Here is a 27,003-nt window from a genome sequence, read left to right on the forward strand (position 1 = left end):
GCTCCTCAGTACAAAAAAGACAAGGAATACCAGAGTGTCCAGTGAATGGCAAAGATGATGGGACTGGAACATCTCTGATAAATGAATGTGATTCATGCTAACAATTGTAACTATATCAGTATTTTAGAAAATATTTTTTAAAAAGTAATAGAGGAAAAGGGTATGTAATTAGTGTCACAAAACAGATGTTTTCAGATGTTCATGAGAAAATAGGATGCAGGATGTAGTTTGAGAAAAATAACATCCCAAAACAGAACAGGCCTCAGGATAATTAGAGAGTCGACCTTGAAATGGACAAAATTTAAATGATTCCAGGTATCTATGAAACAATAAGGCTTATTTTTGGAATATAATGCTGACTTCTATAACACAAGACTTGGGGCAGATGTGGGGTTGTTCAAAGCACAGTGATGATGATGACAAGCCTTCGTCAGAATTGACCACCAAAAGCTAAAGAAGACCCCTTAGAAACAAGCAGAGCATGCGCTATGCAGTCTAGTGGCATTGATTTCAAAAATCAAAAAGAGGAGGAGATTTATGGGAAAATATTGATGAATATGTATTAGCATACAGTATATAGGTTGTGTTTGGATCCTTTTGCCTTTTTTATCTGAGGCAGGGTGGGAAGCCCTCCCTATATCCCAATAGATTGGTTTTGCTTATGCTTTATCTGAACCACTGCCAAATTATTTTGTACCTGCTTGATTATATTTGATTGCATTATTTTATATAAAATTGCTGCTCAATTAAAATTGCTGCTAAATTCTAGACATATAGGGACCTCATTCATAACATCTCTAATGAGGAGAGACTACAGGAATTGGGCCTCTTTAGTCTAGAGAAGACTGAGAGGAGATCTCATTGATGTGTATAAATATCTCAAAGGCAGGTGCCAATAGGATGGTGCCAGACTCCTTTCAGTGGTGCCCAGCAACAGCACAAGACGTAATGACCATGTATTAAAATAAAAAAAAGTTCCACCTAAACATGAGGTAGAACTTTACATCGAGGGTGGCAGTGCACTGGAACAGGCTGCCCAGGGAAGCCATGGAGTCTCCCTCTCTTGAGACATTGAATGCCCACCCTGTGGCAGGGGTTTCGACCAGGGAATCTCCTGAGGTCCCTTCCAGGTCTGACAATGCCGTGATTGTGTAAAAAGGAGTAGATATAACTTGCACGTAACAGACATGGCACGTTTTAGATAAAAACACTGCAAAGTAAATTTTACTTTCTCTGTTTGTCAGAGCAGACAACGCACACGAGAAAGGCTGAAGGCTTTGGAGTTCTGCTTCATCTTCCTGACACTTATGGCGTAGGGGTCAGCGTGACGCCAGCTCTCCTGCACACCAGCACCCGGTACCGAGGTGACACGGCCGGGTCCGCTCCCGGCCCGGGGAGTCGGAGTCATCCGGCTCTGGCGGGCCCCGAGCGCTCCGCTGGCTGCCCCCGCAGCCGCTCCGCCGCCGGGGCGGGCGCCCTCTCCGGGCGGGGCCGGGCTGGGGCGGGCCGAGCGCCGTCGCCGGCCGGGGCGGCGCCGCCAGAGGAGGGTCCCGGCGGGTCCCCGGCGCTCGCTGCCCCGCCTCCGCCGCCCCGCCCGGCCCGGCCCGGCCCGGCCCGTCCCGGTCCCCCCGCGCCCGCACGGACGGTCCGGCGGGCCCGCGGCCGCCATTGGCTCACGGCGCCATCCGGGCACTCGGCGCGGCGCCGCCGCTCGGCCCCATCGTCCCAATATGGCGGAGGTGAGCGGGCAGAGCGGGCCGGGCGCGGGGCTCGCCCGGCGCCCCGCGGGGCCCCGCGCCCGCAGCGCCCCCGCGCCGCCCCGGCACCCCCGGGAGGCGCCCCCGCGGCTGCTCGGCGGGACCGACGGGGGCGGCGGGGCCGTGGCGGCGGAGCCTGCGCGACCAGGCCGCGGGACGGGCGCGGGGCCGGTGCGCGGCCCGCGGGCGGCGGAGGGGCCGCGGGACGGGCCGGCGGTGTCGCCGCTGCGGCGCGGGCCATAGCGAGCCGCCCGGAGGGAGGGAGGAGGAGCGAGCCCCGGGCTGGGAGCGGGGACGAGGCGGCGGCCAGTCCGGTCCCTGACACGTCCTGCCTGGCCGGGGCCGGAGGGAGCGGGATCGCCGGCGGGGCCTGGCGCGGCCCCGGGGGGGGGGCCTTGTGCCAGAGGAGGAGGAGGGACGGAGAACGGCAGGCGGGAGCGAGGGAAGGAGGGATGGGCGAGGGTGAGCGGGATGGAACGGCCAACAGGGCGGGATGCTGGGGCTGAGGCTGGAGGGGAGCGGGGAAAAGCGGGGCGGCGGGGAAACGGGGCAGCTCCGACGGCTGCGTGGAATGAAGGGCCCTGCCTGCTGCCGGACCGCTGGGAGCCCGCTCTTATCTCGCTGTCTCCTTTCCCTGCAGGCTTCCTTTGGGAGTTCGAGCCCAGGTTCGTCCTCGCCCACCTTCTGCATCGGCACCCGGCCTGTCGCCCGCACGCCGTTCTCTCCTTGCTGCTCCTTCCCAAATTTATCCCCTCATAGTTTTCCTAAGGCTTCGTGTGCACGCTGTTAACCGCCTGCCAGGTTTTTAAGAGGAGATGTGCGCTACGGAATCCTTCACTTAAGTCCAGTTGCAGTTAGAAATTGGCTCCTCGGTACCAAAAATGAAATCAGAGTTGTAGAGCACTTTTGAGGCAGCACCTCAGTAAAGCCAGATAGCTTGGAGAGAGACAGCTTCTCTTGTTGCTGATAACTACAGGCTTGTCTAAATTTTTTATTTCTTGGTAATAACAGAAAATGTTTAAAATCATAACAAGTTATGATTATATGTTAAGGCTGTAACTAAATGCTGTTAAGGTTCTTTGGACTACATTATATAACCAAGCATCATTAACATCAGCAGGGCTTTTCTCAAGTATTTGGGGAACATACTTGCTTCTATGTAAAGGCATTCTGCAGTGTTTGTCACCATCTTTAACTATTATGAAATTTGTTGAGTTCGTATTTTTCAACAAAGTTTTGAATATTTTAAATGGGGTGTTGAACTTTCAGAACTACAGGAGAAGTGGGACTTCTTAATGTAAAGTCTATGGAACAGAACTTCCCCTTGACTTAAATGGAAAGTGAGTTAGAAAAGCAATTTGAATCAATAATCTTGATCACACCCTTGTAAATGCATGTTAGATTAAGGCGGTTGAGACTTTCTTAAAACTTGAGCATGATGTGATGGCCAACAGTAGGAGGATTAAACGCATAATGTCATTATTGGAGCTGTAGTAGCATCAGCTGTGCTGAAAGTTCTGTGAGACCATAATATGAATAGCATGTGACTATAAAGCATTTTTGGCCTGAATGTTTCTCTACAGTGTGATATTACAAACTTTGATAGCTTTGTCTTTGACAAGCTGAACAAAGTTCAATTACCTGCGTGTACAGAATGAATACTTAGCATAAATGATGAAAAGCTGCATTCTTTAAGGTTCAGAAGTGTTGGTATATACAGCTGTCTCAAGGCTGAAAGCACTGGAAAGAGGAATATTGTATTATTTTTTGAAGAGGGTTGAAAATTTGTAGTTACTTATTTCAAAACTTTTGAAGAAGTTCCTTGATAGAAATAATTCTTGATAAACCTTTTCTTTGATGCTTGAAAGCCAAGGATTGCAACAGACCACTAGTATATAAGGGGAAAGCAGAAGTGGAAGAGAAATATATTAATCTCTCTTTTCCTCCAGCCTGAAAGCCATAAAGAAGTGAACATTAAAGAGCAAAGCAACCCTGTAATTTGGTGATTCTTGACTGCAGAATATTGACTACTGATGCAGAATATTTTCGTCTTGAAAATTAGTTGACTCTAATGATAATCGTTCAAATGACAAAGTGCATTTAAAATAATAGTACTTTTTTGAATACTTCTGAGTATTGTCTTCAGTAATTAAAAAGTGTCTGTTGGACCACAGAGGTATCACACTGGGTTATTAATTAATGAAATCCATTAGAAGCATTTTGTTATTTTTAGTGTATTTTCCATAGCATTTCTTGAAATTCTGCTGTATTTTTCTAGATTAGTGCTACAAATTAATTTTATTACAAGATCCATTTGTAAGACTAAAGCAATTGGAAGCGAGTCTCACTTACTTTGCTGTTAGTAGGACGTGAATTCATTACCTAGTTATCTGTTTGCCAGTGAAAAACCATGCTTGTTACCATATAAATCAGATCAATAAAATCAGAGTCTGTAGATGACAGTCTTGCAGCTTCTGATATCTTTTGATGTGTGTGCTTTGTAGCTTAATGATGATTTCAAGAGTGTTTTGAACTATCTTTTATTCAGTAAAGTACTAATTTGGGATTGTATTTCCTAAAATTTAGTTTTGCTCATTTAGGTACTTCTCTCTGCTATTCTGTTTGTAGCAAGAGAGAAAGCTGTCCTTATTACTTAAAAATATGAAAAGGAAAGGTCATCTAAAGAAGCAGCTGAATTTGTCAAGTAGTTACAAATTTGTTACTCCACTGAGAGTTCTGATCCTGTTTGTAAGAGAATTAATGCAATTTTTTTTTGCTGGGATTTAATTTCTAATGTTGGTACAGGGGAAATAGTTTCTCACATTAAGTTTTTTTTTGATAGTTGGCTCTTTATCATCTGAGGATCATGACTTTGACCCATCTGCTGAAATGCTGGTACATGATTACGATGATGAGCGAACTCTTGAAGAAGAGGAAATGATGGAAGAAAGCAAAAATTTCAGCTCTGAAATTGAAGATTTAGAAAAGGTAAGAGAGACTCTCTTCCTTGTGAATGTACATATTGTAGTTTTCTATACATATTTCATATGTACTTTCTATACATATTTTTCTTTTCATACATATTGTAACTTTTCTAGTGAAAAGAATATTCAACCTGCCCTTCAATTTGTATTGTATAGTTCAGTTTTCTGCAAAAATGCGTTTCCTGCTTGTATAAAAGGAAAAGTCAGGTTGGGATGTAGCAGTGCATCATCACAGAAAAGGCTGAAGTTAGCTTCTTAAAGGTATTGGTGCTCATATTTTCTTTGATTTAGTAGCACATTTGCTTTGGTAGAGAAGTCACTGGCATAGGTTTTAGAGGCCTGTTATCTAAGATCTCTTGCAAGTTGAAACTGTACATTTTGCATACTATTAAAATGGCATCTAGCTGTGTTTCATTATGTCGGTCAGGTTTTACTTTTCCAATAAACAAACAAACAACCCTGGATTATGCATAATGGGTCACATTAATTTGCTATATAAATGGTATTTCCATGTCTTAGTTTCATCAATTTAGCATTCAGCAGATGTACAAAATGATCAGTGTGCTCTTTGGCTTTTTCTATTCCATTTTACACTTCTTAATAAGAAGTTTTTCATATTTACACCTCTTGTTCATCCCTGGCAGTGTAGCATGCATTCTACATGCCTGCTGAACACTGAACACCGAGAAATTGATGCTATTTGCATTACTGTTAGTGCACCCCTCAGCATAACTGCAGGTCTTGGTCAGTGTACTTCTGAAAAAGTGTATTTTTTAGCATCAAATACAAGACTGTGGTTGTGTAGTCCATGTAAAAACAAGTTTTCTGCATGTGGAATTCACAGTGTTTGTACTCCTGAGGTTTTTTTCTTGCCTTACTACCTTTAAAATTACATTTTTGCTGATTATGAGCTTGCTGTTATAGTAGTGAAGCAGTTTGCCAGGTCTGATGGTTAAAATGGAGGTTTTACTCTACAAAATTTTCTTACTGCTTCTGTAATAGAAGAAAGAAGAACTGAGAGACACTCATCTTAAACACTTTATTACTATAAGTCCTTATCCTGGAAAGACTTAGACATGCGTTTCTATTTACCCATTGTGAAAAGTCTTTACAGGACTAAAACCTTGCCTGGCTAAAGAAAAAAAGGAATTTGATTAGTGTATGAGTTCAACAATACATTTTTAGAGGTATAACTTCTAAAGGGGTAAATATTTGAAAGTATTTTTCATACTCTGATGTCTTGAACCAGGTAACGAAAAAAATTCTTCACTGTTTATTGTTTTATTAATTGTATTAGGATGAAAGTATGATGATAGTTATTAGAATCACTTGATCAAAAGATATTGGAAAAGACAAGTTAAAAATCACGCCTTTCTCTTGATTTTTGCCTTTTCTTGGCTGTCTTTCTCTTGTTACATTCTCAATGGTTCATATAAAATACATTGTGCAGGAGATAAAAGGAAGGGCTTAGAATTTGCTGTATTGGCTTATTTCGGTGGGGGTTTTCACATGCGCAGCTATAGCTGTGTAAGAATGAAGTGTTCAAGGTTTTCTATATTTCTCTTGAAGAAATATTGACAAATCATGTTCTACAGTAGCAATCAGATAAGGAGCAAATTTTTAATATTTACACTTTAGTTGCATCCAATAAAATGTCTTCCCCTACAGCTTGACAGAACTTCCCTATATGCCAAGAGACATGTTTATGAATTATTGTTATCATAGAATCACAATATTTTAAACCTTTAATCATTCCTGCTTTCAGGTTAGTTTTTCTTTGTTTGTTTTTCGTTTCTGTTCTTCAAAATATGTCTTATTCTCTTAGGCCTGCACTGTTTACAGGTAATTGACAATACATTGAAGTGTTGTTAATCTTCTTGTATTAGGAAGGAAACATGCCATTGGAAGATTTACTAGCATTCTATGGCTATGAGCCCACGATTCCAGTTATGCCAGGTTCCAGTGCAAATAGCTCTCCAAGTGAACTTGCAGATGAACTTCCAGATATGACTCTAGATAAAGTAAGTCTGAATCATTTTCACTTGAATTGTTGTTTAAAAGCGGAAATCCAGATGGCTTTAAATTACACGTCATAATCTCTTGATGTTACAAAGTACACCTTTGGTAATTTCAATATTTATTTTCACTCTGGGATCTTACATTTCAAGGATATTGGACATCTAGTTCTGATAATGGTGCACAGCAACTTTAGTGTCACTATATTAGTACAAAAGAAAACTGAAAATGTCAACAGTTCTTCTGAAATACATGTCAAGAATTTTAAGTAGGAGGTTTTTTAGTTGTTTTGGGTTTTTTTAGTTAAGAAGTGGGATTTTTAGTTAAGAAGTGGGATTTTTGTATAAAATATGCGATGTCCAGAAATAACTCTGACTTCAACCACATATCAAGTACCAAAAAATGGTATGAAAATAACTTGAAAATGTACTCTGGAATGCTTTGGAATTTTATTTTCAAATGCAAATCTTTCAGAAAGGTCTCAGCCATGGGGGGTGAGAGATTGTTTTATGTGTAGTGACTATATGTGTTGCATTGCTGATACAAAACCCTGAAACTTCAGCTTTTGTGGTTTGCAAGTTAACTTTAAATTCTGAGATTTTTTTCTGATTTTTGGCCACAAAGCATGTGCAGCTTGTAGTTCAGCTTAGAAAGTATGCAAGTAGTAAGTATATGTCTTTTTTTTCCTGTGAGTATGATGTAATGGTAAACTCCACAGCAAGAAGGATATAATGATGGCTCTGCACATCTGATTCGCATTATGATTCACGATTGTGTTGAGGCTACAAAAATGTAGTCGGCTAGTTGTCTAATATAGTTCTTTCCCTTCCAAATCTCTGTTAGAGGAGTTCAGACATATCTGTGACTGGAGGAAGAGTGTGCCTTTTCTTTCTTAATACTGTTTCTTTAACCTACAAAAACGTCAGATTTTTTTGGTGTTTTGTTACCTAGAAGTATCCTCTTGGCAAAGTCTACAAAAAATTGGGCTGGGGGTTTCTTTTTGGTTGGTTGGCTTTTTCCCAGAGTTTAGGAGGCCGTAGTAGGCTTCTAAAGCTTTAGTATATCTGTGATGCAAAGAATGACAGAATGCTTAGTATGTGAGGCAGTTTACATTGGTGTTTCTTACTGGAAGCAGTTGGAGGAACATGTGAGATTGATCCTTGCAGAAGTTCATTCTTGTGCATTTGTTTTAATAGAAGACAGAGGGGAACCACTATGTTTGACTCTGAAATGAAAGGTTATGTTCTTAGAGTTAGTAGGAGCAAACTGGCTTTTTCTTTAAAGGAATAGGGTCTGCTACATTTTCTTATGGGAATGTAATTCATTTTAATTAATGAGGCTTACAATTGGCTGAATCTAAGTGCTCATGAATTGTATTTTATAGTCACTCTGAGATTTAATTTTTTTTATTTTAATGATACAGGAGGAAATTGCTAAAGACCTCTTGTCGGGTGATGATGAAGAAACACAGTCCTCTGCTGATGACTTGACACCGTCAGTTACTTCACATGAGGCTACTGACTTCTTTCCTCGGCCACTAAGATGTAGGAAACCTAATTTTATAATAGTACTCAAAAAGTCATAGCATTATGTATAGCTTCATACCTTAAAATACCAAAATTGAGGAGTGCTACTCACTGACCAGGAGTTGAAAACCAGTGCTTTGCAGGATGTTGTACATGAACGTTGCCTTTGGTTGGCATTGCTGAGTACCTAAAACACTTAACATTTGGTTCTCTGCTCAAAGCACAAGTAAACTTCATTTCTCTATAAATACAATGACTTCATAGTCAGTAGTTAACACAGTATTGAGGAACACCCTTCATGATTTTCCATGTTAGTGAATTATATGAACATGTAACCCATCTTTTAAATTTGTGTTTCTGTACTAAAATTTTTGCTGGTGCTTTTAAACCAAGAGCCACAGCTCCTCTGTGCAGCCTGTGGATGTGAATTGGGATGCAGTGTCTTTGTGATTATTTCCCTTCACATACTCAGCACTTTTCCACAGGACTTCATGGGGTGAGCCAAAGTAGTTTTATACGGGATGGCGCCTGTAAACCCCATGACCACCAGAATTTCACCATCCATGGAGCTATGATGGGAACGAACCAGTGGTTCAGTTATCCAACCTGGATGAGATATTCCTCATTGCCTGTTGCATCTCATTTGTTCACTGGTCCTAGAGTTAAGAACAGTGTGGAGGACTTATATCACAGTTTTAATTTGGAAAATATCTTAAGGTATTCCATGGGGAATTTCATTTTTGTAGAGGAGGGGGGAGTAAAGGGATTGTGCTGCCTCAGTCACCAGCAATCATAGCCCTTTGCATGCTGCTGTCTGATAAATGCAGGGCATTTGTATTGAAAGGGAGATACAAAAACCTTTAAAATTGTAATGCCCCCTTTTCAGTTAAACTCCAAAACATGGTGGCACTTGGGAACTGTTAATGAATATGACATTTTAAGTGCGGCAGCTTCATAGAGAAATGTGTTTAGCCCCTCATCTGTACTGAGGATTAAGAAACAGTCATCTTTGTTCTCTGCTGCCATGGTTTTCTTTCAAAATGTTACCTTATTAGAACATTAGGCTGGACATTTTAAGGTCAAGTATCCACCATTTTAGGGAAGGAGATACCAGTTCTCTATGCTGTCCATTTCTCAGATTCTAAGATAACATTAAGTTTTAAGATACACATTATCTAATACATAACACAGACTGTTTCCTTGAGTTTACATTAATTGAGCAAAATAATTGCCTGATTGTCCAAGCATATTTTTCCATTCATTCAGGTTAGCCTCTTGCTTGCTACTTATAAAACCAAAAAGTGATAGACTGGTGATTTTAGTAATTACTATGGAAGAAGACCATCAGTCCATGCAGTCTTGGATATTGTCTCTGATGTTCATGATGTTTTAGTTGTGATCAGGCTAAAATTTCAGCCCAGTTTATGTTTTTTCTGAAGTTGGTAGGAATACCAAATCGGTGTAATTGTGTCACAACTGTAGATTCCCTTCTGCTGGGGATTATACAACTATAACTATAGAACTGCTTCAGAACCCAGTGCTACAGCATTCCAGATCTAAAATATGAGTTATTCTATGGAATAATGTATTTGAATTGTTTGGAGGGCTCTGCTGTATTTCTTCCTAAGGGAAGGAAAAAAACAAGGTATAAGAGGAATAAGGAGTCTTTTGCTCTCTTTTACCTGCTCCATTTTGTCTGTCTCTCCTGTATCTTCATTCTGTGCTAAGGCAGCCTGGTTTCAAGGAATGTTGTGAATACCCATTAAAACTTCTGTTGAAAGGTTTTAGTAGGTAATAAAGGCATGCCTTCAGCTTTACTCTCTTTGTGATTAACCTGAGGCTATGTCATAGCCCTGGAAGTTTTCTGCTTTTTCTCTATGTATAAGCTTTTATTGAGAAAATCAACCAAAAAAAATCTTGTTTCCTTTTGGAAATACAGTAAATTGTGTCATTTGCAGTGATGATGAATGTTTCAGTTCTGCAGCATACAAATAACAAATAGTTCCGAATACAAATACCAAATATACAAATATAAATAGTTCTGACTTCCTTCTAGTTTGGTTTTGGTGGAAATCTGGCTCAACAGACAATACGTGTCTCCCTGAATAAAAGCAGGTGCTCCTTTCAAAAGTAAATGATATCTTGTAGTTTTATCCTTGAACATAAAATTCTTCATAGCTAAAAACAAACTTCTTTGTTTCTGAAGCAAACACCACCTGTGATGGAGATAAGGAGTCTGATGGTGAAGATGTAGAGGCAGATAATGGTAATTCATCTGAAGATTTGAGAAAGGTAATAATTACATTTTTTAAAGTTAGAACTTTGCTGTTAAAAAAAAATCCAGTCAGATTTTTAGTATGTATCTAAAATTGTACTTTCATTTAGGAATTCTATGTCACATGCCAGGTTAATGATGTTATTTATACTTGTATATGCAAAATATTGTTGATCACTTTTTCTCTTCATTTTTCTTACATTTTCAGGAAATAATGGTTGGTTCACAGTACCAGGCTGAAATTCCAGCTTACCTTGGCAGATGCAGTGATGATGAAAAGGGTATGTTCTTCTAATTGTTTTACTTCTTATTGAAGTTTATACATAGCTCTTGATGGAAAAATGTTATTTAAATTACCTCGCCAAAGTCTCAGAGACCATTAAAAAAAGGTTCTAGAAAATAGAAGTAGCACAACTGTATACTTACACCTCAGAAATGTGACTATCCAAATTAGAGGGGACCTTCTTATGTCAAAATTAGAGGCTTTATTCTGAAGTGTCTGGTAATATCAAGTGTCAACTCACTGTAGGAGTTAGGTATTACTTTTTTTGGAGAATCATAGCTGGTCTATGAGCATGTAACATAGTTTACACTGGAGTGGTTCAAAACAGTCTCTTTCCTTGCTTGTTTTTTTGGCAGGTAAAATCATGTGAGTTACAAAATTGGTATGGAAAACAAAGCAATAAGCTATTTTAAATTTCCTTGTATAGGTCCTGTTATACTGTGTCTTAAAAATTAGGTGTTCTAAATATGATGTTACTTCAGTGCAAATTTAGGTTAAAAACTGCAGTTGTGCTAGAGTGGAAAAAAAGATCCTTATTTAATAGAGTTTTGTTTCTTTAGAAACATAGCACATATAGCTGTGAAATTAAAAAGGCAAATAATGCAAAAAAATTTGGTCGTGGGTGGAATAGCTGGGAAATTAAGAAACAGGTAGGGTGATGTAATAATAAATGAAGGGCATTCTGTGGTTTTTTTCTGTAAATTTTTGATATTCTGTAAGGTTCTTTAACATTTAAGGGGGATATTATTTGAGTGAATTGTATTGAATCTTTTTAACAGTGCCACTTACTCTTTTGAGGAATAATCCTTTGCAATAGAGAAGAAGAATGTTTGGTAGGAATGGAGCTGGAAGTGTTAGGAAGTGAGTATCATTGTGTTGATTAAGATCTAGGAAAGACTCCAGTTTTTTAAGATTCAAGCATGGTGTGCTAGTGGGTTGCAAAAAATGGAGAAGTAAGGACTGGATTTATGTGGGTAGTTCTTTTACTATTTCCACATCTTGACTTATCCAAGAACTAAGGAAGTTCTTATAACCAGAAGATGACCAAGGAGGGGTCAGTCTGATGGTTTTCTCTGTAATGAGTTGGTAGCAGAGAGAACCAGTGAAAGTGTTGTCTGATAGCATGACCGAGAGCAAAGGGGCAGCTGCCAGATCAGAGAGCTCAAGGAGCATCTTCTGAGGTTATTAGTAATGGACTCCAGCAAAAAGCACTGCATTGTCTAGGTTGATAAAGACAACTGAAGAGGAGTATCACCAGCACTCCGGAAGGTTGGGCTTGGTAGTAGGGCTGGAGGGTTAAATGAAAGCCTTTTCTGTATGCCTGGAAGAGCTAGTGATGGCAAATAGGGGCTTACATTTGTGCTATGTAATCCAGCTGCCAGAATTGAGCTAGAAAGCAGTTCTCCACTCCTATAAACTTTACACTTGGAACATGTCTGACTGAAAGCTTTCTGTGTTATTAAGCTGTAAAAGAACTTTGTGTCATTTCGTTCTTCACCTTACCCTAATGTTGTTTCCTGCAGTTTTAGGAGAGCTTTGAGCATCTCCATCTTTTCCACTGTACAGCCATTAGGATTCTATGTTTGTATTAAATTCTGTATTGCCAAGAGAGTACATAAAACATGATGTGCAATTGTAATCACATCTATTGATCAGAGTAAAGGATTTATAGTTTAATCTAGTGTTGAAGCATATGCACAGACTAACAGAGGTTCAGGTCAGCTCTTGTGTGTTGTATCATCCTTGAAATAAGCTGAGAATTGCAGATGTCATTTCAGTGTACTGTGGAGGATTGTACATCCAAACCACTTAAAGCATCCAACATACCAAGTTCTTAACAGCATTCAGTTGCTATGGAATGAAAAAACAAATCACATTGCCATATAGATTGCCATTTTGTTATGTAATTTTTGGCAAATTTTAATTCAAAATTACTAAATAGCTAAAATGATCTGCAGTTTAAAAGTGGTATGGTCATGCTTGATTTGATTGCTTCATTTGATTGCTTCTGTGTTCCTGTTCTTTGTGAAACAGCTGTTAATGTTACAGCCTTAAAAATGTTATATACATGGCATGAATGGATTTCTGTTTTATCAGCTTATGAAAATGAAGACCATTTACTTTGGAAACCTGATGTGATCTCAGAAAGTAAAGTTAAGGAATACCTTTTTGAAACCTCCTTAAGAACAGGAAATGAAAAAATGATTGGCAGAATTCCTGAAGGACTACATACACGGGACAATGAACAAGTAGGTTTTATATCCTGTTCCATTTGTGACACAGAGCTCTGTAATTAACATGTGGTCTCCTTCTCTGCTTTGTACTAGAAAGGCACTGCTACTCAGTGTAGGATATTATGAAGTCAGGATCTTACTTAAAATTTCTAAGCACATGCTTAAAAATCTTGAGTATTTGAATGTTAGCAGCCTTGTGATCTGTGATGTTTCTGATTGTCATACTGTTGACAAATTCAGCCTTTTCAATGTTTGCATGTAGTGTTTTACATTTTTTTTAGTTAAATCTTGCCTCAGCTTTTGGGTGGTTTTGGTTTTGGCTCTTTTTAAATTTTCATCATATGTAAAGATAAATCCTTTATTTTTTTACACTAGATATGTTCGCTGGAAGACTAGTTTTGGAGTCTAGATTGGATATTAGAAAACTTGGACTTTTTCTAAAGACTTTTTTTTATTTTATAGGCACTGTATGAACTCCTTAAAAGCAGCCATAATGTTAAAGAAGCAATTGAGAGATACTGCTCAAATGGAAAGGCATCTCAGGGTAAGGGAATACCTGTTTTTTCAGAAAAGTGTGGTTTAAAAAAAAAAAAAAGTTGTGTGGAAAATCCTTGAGTAGGAATCACATTATCAAGCACATCCCTGTCATTATGATTTGAGCATAAATTAGGTGTAATCTGACAGTTGGCCATTTGAAAGTTCTGCTACAGAAGTTTGCAGTTTGTAGAAAGGTTGAGGATTTGCGTTTGATCTTCCCTTCTTTCCTCCACAGCTGTTGTAACAATGAAACAGATGGAGGAGCAGGGTGGGGAGGGATGTGATTCTGCTGCTATAAAGCTGTTCTCGCCCACTATTAATTAATATCTCTTTGAGATCATGATTGATTACAGTCTGATAACATTTGTACCAAAATCAGAATGTAGATTGGTACATAAATAAGCCCCCACTCTGTGCTAACATTTGTGCTATGCCAGCCCTGAACAGGCTCTATTGTATAGTTCCATAGGGCATGGAGAGCTTTCCTTCAGTCTGCATTGGAAAATGGGCTTCCATCTTGTTTGTCCTTATTATTTATTAATCCCTTAAATAAAAACCAGAGTCTGTCATTTAACAAAGATGGGGTTTTGTCCTGTATTTTTGCATGTGTATTGTGTGAAGTGGAATCAGTTATGAGCTCTGCTGTAAGTTGATATACTTGCAGATAGCCCTCTACTCAGATCCAGAGGGAAGCTGAGTGTATGCAGTGTAGGTGCTGTGAGACACAGGTGTCCAAGTGGCTGAACCCTGGCTGGCAACTGAGGTACCACACAGCTGCTCACTCACGTCTGCCCCACCGCTTCCTTTCCTGGTGGAGATGAGAATTAGAGGAAAAAACTAAAACTTTGGGATTGAACTAAGAATAGTTTAATGATGGAAACAAAAAAAGAATACAGTAATAATACTAGTGATACTGATGACAATAATAACTGTAATGAAAGGGAAAGACAGAGGACTAAAGCCCCAGGGAGGCAGTGATGCACAGTGACGCGGGTGCTCAGCACCTGCTGACTGATGCCCAGCCCATCCCCAGCAGCTCCCCACAGTTCCCATCCTGGCCATGCTGGTCTGTGTATGGAACATCCCTTTGGCCAGGTCGGGTCAGCTCTCCTGGCCATGCTCCCCCAGCCTCTGGGGCACCTGAGCAATGCAGAGCATGGGACACTGAAATGTACTTAATTGCACAGTTTGGCACCAGCTGAAACATCAATTTGTTACCAATATTGTTTTCATACGGGATCCAAAACACAGCACTATACCAGCTTCTAGAAGGAAAATTATCTCAGCCAAAATCAGGACACTAAGGTCAAGCTGAAGGGGGCAATAAGGACTATAAGAAGAATGCTTTAAAAAGTCATGTACAAGAAGAGATTGTGTAGCCCTTAAAGTGTCAGCTGTAGGGCTGTATCCTAAGTCCAATACCTCTCTGGAACTTAGGTTCCTGTTTCAGGATTGAAAAATACCTCTGTTCTTTTGTAGCTTTGATGCCTTGTGAAGGGTGACCTAGAGCAGAGGCTAGATGGAGTTCAAGAGCAAAGTAAGGATTTATTAAAAGGCCTAATGGTTACATGTTGGGCAGTACAAGAGCCCAGCCAGGGCTACACACAAGATGAACCCAAAATGGTCGCAAAATGTGCAACCAGAGATGAGGTCTCTCACCTTTATAAGTTCTGATTCATTTACATATTGGAGTTAATTGTCCAGTTATAGCTTTAGGTTATGAAGTCCCATCCTTCTTGTTTTTCTCTCTCATTCTGCCATTGTTTATGCTCTTGGGCCTGAAATTTGGGTTGGTTGTCCTTGGTCCCAAGCTAGGAAAGGAATTGTTTTGTCTGCCTTCTCTGTGAAGAGAGCTTACCATCCCTTCATACGAAGCTCAGAACCACACACTAAAGCAGCACAGAATGTGAAACATATAAAAGCTAAAACCTGAGGCATCAGCTTAGAGGCCAAAATTCCATCCTAAGGACTAGTAGTCCTTACCTATACCAATTCCAGTTCAAATGGAATTGTCATACTCTCATTAAAATGGTAAGGGATAGATGGAGGAGTAAGGCCTAGTAGATGAGGGAGAGGCTGTGGATGTTGCCTGCCTAGACTTCAGCAAAGCCTTTGACACCTTTTTCCTCAGCATTCTCCTGCAGAAGCTGTCAGCCCGTGGCTTGGACAGGGGCACTCTTTGCTGGGGTAAAACTGTCTGGATGGCTAAGCCCAGAGAATGGTGGTGAATGGAATCACACCCTGCTGATGTGTTCCCCAGGGCTCAGTACTGGGGGCATTTCTGTTTAATATCTTTATCAATGATCTGGAGCAAGTGCACTCTCAGTCCATTAGCAGGCAAAACCAGTTTGGGTGGGAGTATGGATCTGCTGGAGGGCAGGAAGTCTCTGCAGAGGGATCTGGACAGGCTGGATCATGGGCTGAGGGCAGTGGTGTGAGGTTCAACAAGGCCAAGTGCCAGGTCCTGCCCTTGGTCACAACAGCCCCAGGCAGCTCCACAGGCTGGGGCAGAGTGGCTGGAAAGGACCTGGGGGTGCTGGTGACAGCAGCTGAACATGAGCCAGGCTGTGCCCAGGTGGCCAAGAAGGCCAATGGCATCCTGGCCTGGATCAGCAATGCTGTGGCCAGCAGGGCCAGGGCAGGGATTGTCCCCCTGTGCTGGGCCCTGCTGAGGCCACACCTCCAGTGCTGGGTCCAGCTCTGGGCCCTCACTGCAGGAAAGGCACTGAGGGGCTGGAGAGAGTGCAGAGAAGGGCAATGGAGCTGGGGCAGGGGCTGGGGCACAAGTGCTGTGAGGAGCGGCTGAGGGAGCTGGGGTGTTTATCCTGGAGAAAAGGAGGCTCAGGGGAGACCTTATCACTCTCTACAGCTGCCTGAAAGGAGGCTGTGGCCATGTGGGGGTTGGCTTCTTCTCTCAAGAAACCAGTGACAGGATGAGAGGAAGTGGCCTCAAGCTGCACCAGGGGAAGTTTATATTGGATATTGCAAAGAACTTCATGGACAGGGTTGTTAAACATTGAAGTGGACTTTCCAGGAAGGTGATGGAATCACCATCCATGGGGGTGTTCAAGAAACAACTGGATATAAGACATTTAGTGCTGTGGTCTAGTTGATATGGTGGTGTTTGATCAAAGGATGGGCTTCATGATCTTGGAGGTCTTTTCCAACCTTAATGATTCTATGATTCTGTAGTGCTGTCAGTGTCTGTCTCTTCAAGTAGCCTTTATACTATGATCTACTCTACCCACTGAAGCTCACTACTGTTCTCAGTACAGAAATCAAAAATATACCCCTCCAAGGCGAGTTTCTTAGCAGTGAGACTTTCCATGGGGGTGTTTTCTCCTCTTCAAAGGCTGAGAACTCTGTAGTAAGGAATGCAAAATTAATGGGGCTCAGAAAGAAAAAAACAGCTGTGCAGTAGAGTGATTATCGCTTTTTATCTGGGAGCAAAAAGGTCTAGTCTTCAGTGTCTGCTTCCAGAGATACTTTGAAATGTGTGAATGCATTTTGCCCCACTGGCTTTACATTTTAGTTGAGTGGAAACTTTGAATCACCGTTATGAATGTAAGAGATCTGAAAAATCCCTCCTTACTTATATATATCCCCAAAGCTACAGTCAAGATAGGAAATTAACAAGAATCTTGAATGATTTTTGTTGTTTGTCAAACCAAAATCCAGCTTTAGAAAATGTAGGCTTAATTATTAAAAAAAAAAAAAAAAAAGAGATAAGAAATTTGCAGTTTCTCCTTAAGAGATCTGATGGGGTTAGAAGTGACCCCCTGTGGCTCTTTAGTACCAGGTGGTTATTTGGGTTTTTTTTCTGGGTTCCCTGATATCCCTTATTTTTCAAAAGCCTGAATCATGTTAACTGTAGTCCCTGTCAGTTGGTGCTGTATGGCTTCCTGACCTAGGCTGGGTGCTGAGGCACTCCTCCATGGTGCATTATGCCTTTTCCAAGTGTGGAAAAACTACCTCACCAAGGGGTTTATGATATCAGGGAAGGTGTTGCATGTTCTGGGCAGTCTGTCTCATGCTGGATCCATCTGGCTGTCAGTGTCAGGTTGGAATTGCCCTACTGATGACAGTTCATCCCACCCTGTGTCTCAGCTGTGATTTACAGTGCCATGCACCACGGCTGACATCCAGGCTGGTCCTTGGATCGTGGGTAAGACTTGGCCTAGATTGCTGAGTGCCTGGGAGGGTGTGGTTTGCACAGCAGGGCTGAGCTCTCTCAGGCCTTTTGTCTGTGATGCTCACTCAGAACAGGGCCATCCATAAAACAGGATTTTCTTTTGCTCTTTTTTCCTTGTGTCCTGTGTAACAAGAAATATTGAGAAAAATTATCACACTTACCACCTCAGTGATGTTTATCAATCACTACTTTTTGATGACAAATGTATTAAGAACAATAAACCTTTGAAATATCCTTTGCCTTCAAGTATGAAAGATTTCTGAAATCAAACTCTTCTAGATCATTCTTTGTAAAGAAGAATGTTAAATTTCAGGTAGGATAGTTTCTCAGTAGGGGAATAAAATGATCTAAATAACTGAATTACTTTCTTTTTAGAATGCATTTGAATATTCATCCATTAGGAACAAAATTTTTATTCTTTGTAAAAGATTAATGAGTGAAATCAAGTTTCTCATGCTACTTTTATAATTATCTAGAAGAGATGACGGCATGGTCAGAAGAAGAATGCAGAAGCTTTGAAAATGCACTTCTGATGTATGGAAAAGACTTCCATCTCATACAGAAAAACAAGGTTAGTATTTTACAGTTAAATGGAAGAGTTGGTAAATTATATGATACTATGTGAAGGCAGTCTGTTTGTCAGAAGCCATACAAAACAGGGAAATAAGAACAATATTAAAATAAATTTGGCATTTTTTAAATAATTTTTCCTTTCTTTTGCACTTATGTTTCCAAATGTCATTGGAAATACTAGGCATTGTGAGATGAGTTAATATACTGTCTCAGTATATTAGTTGACATTACTTCTATGCATGCATGTGCATTACAATTCAGATTAAATTCATGCCTTTCCTAGAAGTGAACAGTATTTCTATACCATGGCTATAGGAGGGGAGAATGCATCTTTGCCCAATTTATTCTATCACCAGGAAGGTGCAAGTTTACAGAATCAGGCTGAGTTCTGTGTTTTCATAAGGTATAGTCATCCATAACACTCTCTTTTCTGAGCAAAAAATGAGTTCTGAGCTTGGTCTGAATTGCTTCTGATTGACTTCTCTATGCTTGAAGAATAGGCCTTTTTGTTATTTTTATCTAAAAGCAATAGTTACAATATCAATATGTCCAAATGTCTTGTATATCTCTTTTATGTTTTTGATACTATATTAAAGGGTTTCTTTCTTTAGGAACCTTTATTGTATTTCAGGTGAACTTTGTAGGGTTGTGGTTGCTGTTCAGCAACTATCTGCTGGTCTTACCCAGTACCTGGTTTGACCCATCCTAAATAATTTGGATAGTTGAGATTTTAAATGGACTTTACCAATAAGCATTAATGCATCAGAGATTAAACATACGTTTTCCAACACGGAACAAAATACATGTGTTGATGTGTCACTATGGTCCAGAATTTGTCTAAGAAATCTACTGTGTTTTTTTTCCCAGGCAAAAGGCAGGAAAGTTTAGGGAAAGTTCTGGGATCCAGAACAGATAAGGTGATGTCACTTGTAAATAGGAAGTGTCAGCTAGACAAGATGTAGTGTGTGGAGCAGCTTAACAAGATGTGTTTCCTTATCACTGCAGTGCAGAGCTTTGTTAACTGGGACTTCATGCATTAGCATATGGACACCTGCTAATTTCCTCCCCTTCCTGGTATGCCTAAACTAGCAAGGTTTACTACTGCCTCCGAGGCATTTTGGATTCACCACTGATCTTTCTGTATGTTTGGAAGCACTCAAATATATTTTACTGCCTGACTGTATTGGATAGCATTGTATATTGGATAGAGTTGTAAAACTGGAACTGTGGATGATGTGATGATGATGTGAAATGTTTCAGTCCTTACTACCTTCTCAACAAGATTACAGTTTTATTTTGTTTAAGCATTTACTGCTCTGGTTTGACAACTCTGTTGCCAAAGCCTCCACAGTTCTGGACTTCCCCCAAAGAAATACATATCCAGAGTCTTTGGTACTTCACTCCTCTTAGATCATTCATTTGCTCAGCTTTTTCCCTCACAAGAAAGGGTATATCTCCTACAGTTTAAAAAATGTTTATGTCTAAGTACTTCAGATGTAGATAGAGCTTCATCCTAGATTAAGAAAAAAAATTCCAATAATGCATTGAGTAGAACAAATGTAATACTTGAAACTATAGGTCTGTTTGAAGTCTGAAAAGATTTGTTCGAGAACAATAAAAACTAACAATATTGCAGGAGTGGGAATTGGGAAGATGACAAAACCTAAGTCTTTGCATTAATCTTGTCAATTCTTCTTGTTGCCCTTTAGGTAAGAACCAGAACAGTTGCTGAGTGTGTGGCTTTCTACTACATGTGGAAGAAGTCGGAACGTTATGATTACTTTGCTCAGCAAACACGATTTGGAAAGAAGAAATATAACCATCATCCAGGAGTTACGTAAGTAAAATGTTATTGGAATATGTTTCTGTTGCAAATCTATGTAATGTAGAAGACTTCGCCCCCACCCCACTTCTGTCATTGCAGTGTAAAGCTTCAGTGGCTATGGCAACTGAAATTAAGTCTATCATCATTTATAGGTCTTGTTTTCTAGTTACCTAATAAATTATGGATGCAATATTCTTTTAGGGACTACATGGATCGTTTGGTAGATGAAGCAGAATCCCTTGGAGGAGCAGTGCATTCTTCAGCCTTAACATCTAATAGTCGAACAGAAACCATTCCTGACCAACAGCTAAGCATTCTGAACTCTATCACTGCCAATGAGTTGACAGGTAAATCAAGAAAAAAAAAAATCTTTGTTGGAACTACGCAAGCAACTATTTCATTTGCATTTCTGTTCATCTGTTTTCCAGCACTGACAAACAGTGTAGCTACAGTCTGCCACACTTCAGATGTGAACTGCCTGGATGATGCTTTTCCTCCCATGGACAGCTTACCCCGAGCACCAGTTAATCATGTGCCTGTTGGAACAGAAGAATTGCTTAACTTGCCTAGCAATGGTGAAAGTGATTGTTTTAATTTATTTGAGACTGGCTTTTATCATTCAGAGCTAAACCAAATGAACATGTGCAGTGAGGAGGCAGAAAGACCTGCGAAGAGATTGAAAATGGGGATTGCTGTCCCAGAATCTTTCATGAATGATGTCTCTGTAAATAACCTTGGTGTGGACTTTGAGAACCACACACACCACATTACCAGTGCCAAAATGGCTGTTTCAGTGGCTGACTTCAGCAGTCTATCTGCAAATGAGACAAATGGTTTTATCAATACCCACGCTCTCCAACATGCTGCCCTTCATTCAGAATGACTGTGGAAAACTAAACAAACAGTGGGTACTTTATGCAGTAGTAGTAAACTTGATGGGAGCTATCAGGTTTGCTTAGTCTTTCACTGGAAGTTTGAACTTTATGACATCAGTGATGTCTTTGTATGTATAGAACTATATCTTGATTTATCAAGAGTAATTTCTTTTTTCAGTCCATAAATGTGGAAATGTCATAGGATGTGTGGCAGAGTTTGGGACTAAGAGAACTATGTGATGCAGCTTTAAGCTCTGCTTCAGTTTTTTTTCCTAAAGCCTGTAGACGGAGGCCACCGTTTCAAAACCAGCACAGAAGTTCTGAACGGATTGGAGTGGCTTTTTTAGTAAGTTACTTTTGCCGTAATGGATGCAGTGGAATAACAATGTTTACAGGTACTGATCCTGATCCCTGCTCAATGTAGCATTTTTTTCCCCCCCCTTATAAAGGCAGGGATGGGTTTGTTTATTTTAAACTGCACAAACATACAAGGATGTTTTTTAAATGGAACCTTCTCTCATGTGATACTAAACTAGAGCACTTCAGTTTACAAAGCAGCAAATTCATGTTGGTGGAAGCTAGCACAAGGGACTTAAGATGAGTAAAGTGAAGATCTATACTTGAATGCTGTTGCAAAATTAAAGGTTATGGCTACCTTACAGAGAAGTAATCATGCTGCCATAGACGTCTGTGTACTTTAAACTTACTGGCTCAAACAGATGAGTTTTAGGCTATATTGTGTTTGGAAGGGGTTTGTCCACAACTTTGAAGAGTAATGCAATCGTGTACCTTAACTTTCCTAAGGCAGCTGATGTATAAAGCTACAGTCTGCACAGCTTAGGATTTACCACTAAACAGTCTACATTTGGAAGACATCTTAAGTTGTTTGGAGCACTGCAGTTCAAGTATTACAGTTTTGAGGGACTATCTAGTTTATATAGTAATAGTAGAACCTTGAAGTACATGCTTGAAAGTTTTTATTTAGCGTGGATTGCATTTATTTGTTTTGGCGAGTCATTGGCTTCAAAATGGCACTTCACTTCTATGGTTAAATAGGAAAGGATGAGTATAAATGCATCTCATAAAAGCAACTATTTAACTTCATTACATCTCTTTATTTTGAACCTTGAGTGCAATTTTGCCATCCAGGATGTTTGTCTTGCAAATGTTTGTTCCAATTGCTGCAGGAAGCAAGCATAGTATTAGCTTGTAAGATGTTGTAGCATACAACTTGCAGGGTGTTCTAATGAAAGCCTGAACCTCCCTTCAGTAGGATTACTCCTGTCCCTCCATACTTTTTTTTTTTTGCACTGTTTGTATTACAAGTTTAATTGCCACTAATTTGTTTTCATTATTCAAGCAATTAAGTTTGCATTGTTGATATTTTCAATAGTTGCTTCAAGGTTATGCTGAGTAATTAGAAGGTAGTGACTTTAATATTTGAAAGGGAAGAGGGTATTTATTACACATACTGTGAACTGCATTGATATCCCAAGTTTCAGATGCAGCATATGGAGTTTTCTTTACAGCATTGTAATGAAGATTGCTTTGAAGTGTTTATGCAATAGCATATTTTTCATATTAAAAACAAATTAGTTTAGCACAGTGGACAAAAGTAGATATGATTTTTTAATCAGTTCTTAACTTAAACATCTGAAATATGTAACTTTAGTAAGTACACAGTAAATAACGGGTAGCCTTGGCCCTGTGTTGTACTCTTGACATTTTTAGCCAAGTTCTCAGCTTCTTACTGCTGTGTTTTGTGCTGAACTTTGTACCTTGTTTCTTTCGTTTATGAATCAGCCCATTTTAAGTAATTTTGTAGAATTCTGGCCATAATCTTCCATTGTCACACATTCAGGTTTATCTATGGGTTTACAGTGAGTGGCTGGTCTGTATAAAAATCATACAAGGATGACTGAATGCTTATACCAGTTGCACTTATATGAACATGCCCATTTTCATTAGTTGATGCAGTAATATACTCAGTTTATCTATGCATTGCTGGGCTCTTAAAGTAGGCAGAGACTTGTCTAAGGTTTGGGTTGTCAGCAAGTTGAATGGACACTTTAGTTATTTAATAAAGACTTTGACCAAAATTCAGAAAATGATATGAGAGAAAAATGATATCCGGGTAGTCTAATATAAATGCTGATCTTATTTAGCCTGTTGGCTAGCTAGCTGGTATCGTTTACTTTTAATTCCTTGTTAAAATGAGGCAATAATTTGCAAGATTTCGTAAATATGTAAATTCTTCATATCTTTTTAGATATCTCTTTCAATATTTTCTGACTACTTCTGTGTATAGTAACATTTTTGTGCATGCTTGATGTGACATCCATAAATTTGTACCACTATGACTTTATCCATGTAAAATAGCTATTTATTGAACTTTACTTTTAAAAGCTGGACTTACTTTTTTTCTCTCGGTTTAAACATTTAAATGGAGAACTTGTTACTGTTTATTAAAAGAATTGTGTTTTGAAAGTTAGCATGGAGATAACTGAATTGCAACCATGTGAAGAAATTACAATGCCTTGGCTATTACACAGTGAAGCACAATTCTTGTAACAAACTGTGATGAATTCTTTGTCCTTTGCCACGTGTTTTCTTCATACAAACAAACCAAAAAATCCATAATGGGCAATTGCAGTGTTGGTAAATGTATCCTTTTTATGTACAGGGAATCTAAAGAGGGTAGCAGATTCATGTAGAAGTGTAACTGGTGCTGTGATTATAGCAATACCACAGTTGGTCACACGTCATCTTCCCATGCTAGGTTCTTAAGTGTTTAGTCTTCCTCTTGTAATGGTCAAACTGCTGAATTTACTTGAAGGATGTACAATACTGTTTGAAGAATATGAAATTGTGTACAATTAGGTCAGTGAATTGTGCAATTGAAACTGAGAGGCAAAAATATAGGAAAACTTCAGTTCAAGTAGGACACAGTGATACTACTTAATTTAACCAAAGTTTCTAATGAGTATTTCAACTTTGAATGTAAACTAATGGATAAACTGACCAACAGGGACGCTATTTGCCCAGCATTACAAGCACATTGTCTACAGACAGGGAAATGAAATACAGTTATTTGTAAGATAATGACAAGGTTACTATTTTTATTATTCCTATTTTTCATTGAAAGAAGGAGGAAGATGCTATCAATTGTACAATAAAGTAGGAATGGTTATAGTCTTCCTAATAAAACAGAGATTCCAGTTATTCTCAGTTCAAAGTAACTACCCTGTGCATAACAACAAATCAAGTGACAATCGGAACATGTTTTAGTATCAGATGTTCAAGAGGAAGTCGCTGTTGTTGCATTGGTTTTAATATTTGTACATAAACACTGATTTTTTTGAGCATTATTTTGTATTTGTTGTACTTTAATACCTGGTGTACAGTTCCAGAAATAAATGTCTGGAAACCTTTCTTTATTTGTAAATCTCTTCATGCATCTACACTGTGTTTGCCACTTCATTTCCAAAGATATTTAGCAGTAACTCTGAATGCACTTTTTAAGAACTCTGCACATGCTACCATCTTTGTAGAGGTACACCAAGGAGTGAAAAATGCAGCACATCGTGATGCAGGTAGCTAATGAGTAATGGTTTCCCTCAGACATTTAAAACATGGCTAAAGTATAGCAAATCTCAGATGGGACTTAATTGTAGCTTCAAGGTAACACATTGCAGCAGTGTCACCCAGAGCTCAGACTGTATCTAAGCTGTATGGAACACATACCTGTTTCCTGGGGAAAGAAAATTCACCCAAATTCATAAATCCATGTCAAGCTAGATTACAGCTGTGTATACAAAAATTTGACTTGGCTTAGGCCTTAATGTTGAACTTAAACAGTTTGAAATGCTTTTTGCCTTGATTTTCCAGTCCCTCAAGACAACAAGCACTGATCTTAGACTCTAAAAAGCTGTAAAATCTTATGTACCAATTCTGTCAAATGCCAAATGGAGTTAGTGGAGTTCTCTCCTAGACCCAGCATGCTTTTTTTTACACTGGCTGACACAGTAAATCTTCAAGTAAAGAAATTATTATTTTTTTTACTTAGACTGGAGTACAAGCTGGTATAATTCTAAACAGAAGTTGTAATTTGCCAAGTAATGAGCTTTGTTTCCCCTGATGGAGACATACAAGGATGTCTTTCTAATGATGGCCAATACAATCTGCAAAACAAAATACCTATCCAAAACATTTCAGTTACAAGCTGCACCTCCCTTTTTTAGTTGTTTAGCATAACGATCGATGTTAGAATAAATGATTAGGACTGACCCCATCTAGTTCTTATTTTGATGCAACTAATTGTTAGCCTTGCAGTATTGGAGTCTTAAAAATGGTTGTATTTTCGTATGTGTATATTTAAGCTCCCCTCAACTCAGTTATGTAACTTACACTTCCATTTAGGTAGGAAACCTGAGTTTCTGTCAGCAAAAAGATAAGATTAAGTCCTTAGAGTGCTTAGGCAACAAACAGCCAAGTCATAGGATCATAGAATATGCTAAGTTGGAAGGGACCCATTAGGATCATCCAAGTGCAGCTTGCTGTCCAACCTCTCATTCCCCTGCACGCAATACCCACTGCACACCATGTGTCTGAGAGCATTGTATGAGCACTTCTGGAACTCTGGCAGGCTTGGTGCTGTGACCACTTCCCTGGGGAGCCTGTTCCAGTGCCCAAACACCCTCTGGGGGAAGAACCCTTTCCTGATACCCAACCTAAACCCCCCCAGGCACAACTCCAGGCCATTTCCTTGGGTCCTGCCACTGGTCATGAGAATGAAGAGATCAGTGCCTGCCCCTTTGCTTCCTCTCCTGGGGATGCTGAAGACTACAGTGCAGTCTCCCCTCAGTCTCCTCCAGGCTGAACAGACCAAGTGACCTCAGAGCTGTTCCTCATCAGGCTTCCCCTCCAGAACCTCCAACATCCTCATGGCCCTCCTCTGGATGTTCTCTAGTAGTTTAATGTCTAATACTGTGGCACCCAGAAGTGCCCCCGGCACTGGAGGTGAGGCTGCCCCAGTGCAGAGCAGAGCAGGACAATCCCCTCCCTTGCCTGGCTGGTGATGCTGTCCCTGATGCCCCCAGGACACGCTTGGCCCTCCTGGCTGCCAGGGCACTGCTGGCTCATGTTCAACTTGCCATGGACCAGAGCCCCAGGGCCCTTTCCATGGCACTGCTGTGCAGCCTCTCATTCCCCAGTCTGTCTGTACATCCAGGGCTGCCCCATCCCAGGTGCAGAACTTGGCACTTCCCTTTGTTAAACTTCATATGGTTTGTTATTGCCCATCTAATTTTTTATGGTCTCTCTGCCCTCAAGGGAGTCAACAGCTCCTCTACATTTAGGGTAATCAGCAAACTTAGTATTCCTTTTCATCATTTATCCAAGTCATGTATGAAGATGTCAAAGAGCACAGGCCTGATGATGGAGCCCTGTGGAACCCCCCTAGTGACAGGTCCCCAGTCTGATACCACCCCATTCACTGTAACCCTCTGTGCCCAGCCCATGAGCCAGCTCTCACCCATCCCATGATGTGTTTGTCCAGCTGTGAGCTGTTTTGTCCAGAAGGATACAGTGAGAGAGAACAATGGAAGCTTTAGTGAAATCCAAAAGATCACACCAATTGGCTTTACTACATGTGCTACCTCGTCATAAATGGAAATCAGGTTCAACAAGCAGGACTTTTCCTCTCATGAAGCTGTGCTGGCTGTGACCAGTGTCTGAATTGTCCTCCAGCTGTTTTTCAATACATCCCAGAATAATCTTTTCTATGATTTTACTGGGCACTGAAATGAGACTGACAGGCCTGTGTTTTCCAGGGTCCTCCTTCTTTCCCTTCTTGAAAATCAGGACATTTGCCAGCTTCCAGACAGATGGAACCTCTCCAGATTCCCAAGACTGCTCAAAAATCATT

General features: G+C 40.1%; 1 protein-coding gene across 1 annotated transcript; it reads left to right on the forward strand.

The window, feature by feature from the left end:
* The first annotated feature begins 1,693 nt into the window (after positions 1-1,693).
* Positions 1,694-24,509, forward strand: MIER3 (MIER family member 3). Its single transcript, XM_066569233.1, has 13 exons — positions 1,694-1,739; positions 2,398-2,422; positions 4,600-4,745; positions 6,628-6,762; positions 8,181-8,301; positions 10,490-10,575; positions 10,767-10,839; positions 12,939-13,090; positions 13,538-13,619; positions 18,281-18,375; positions 20,087-20,214; positions 20,404-20,549; positions 20,631-24,509. The coding sequence occupies exons 1-13, from the start codon at positions 1,731-1,733 to the stop codon at positions 21,083-21,085; spliced, it is 1,653 nt and encodes a 550-aa protein (XP_066425330.1). The 5' UTR covers positions 1,694-1,730; the 3' UTR covers positions 21,086-24,509.
* The last annotated feature ends 2,494 nt before the right edge of the window (positions 24,510-27,003 follow it).

The sequence above is a fragment of the Molothrus aeneus genome, chromosome Z (genome assembly GCF_037042795.1).
Source record: "Molothrus aeneus isolate 106 chromosome Z, BPBGC_Maene_1.0, whole genome shotgun sequence".
NCBI classification, from domain to species: domain Eukaryota; kingdom Metazoa; phylum Chordata; class Aves; order Passeriformes; family Icteridae; genus Molothrus; species Molothrus aeneus.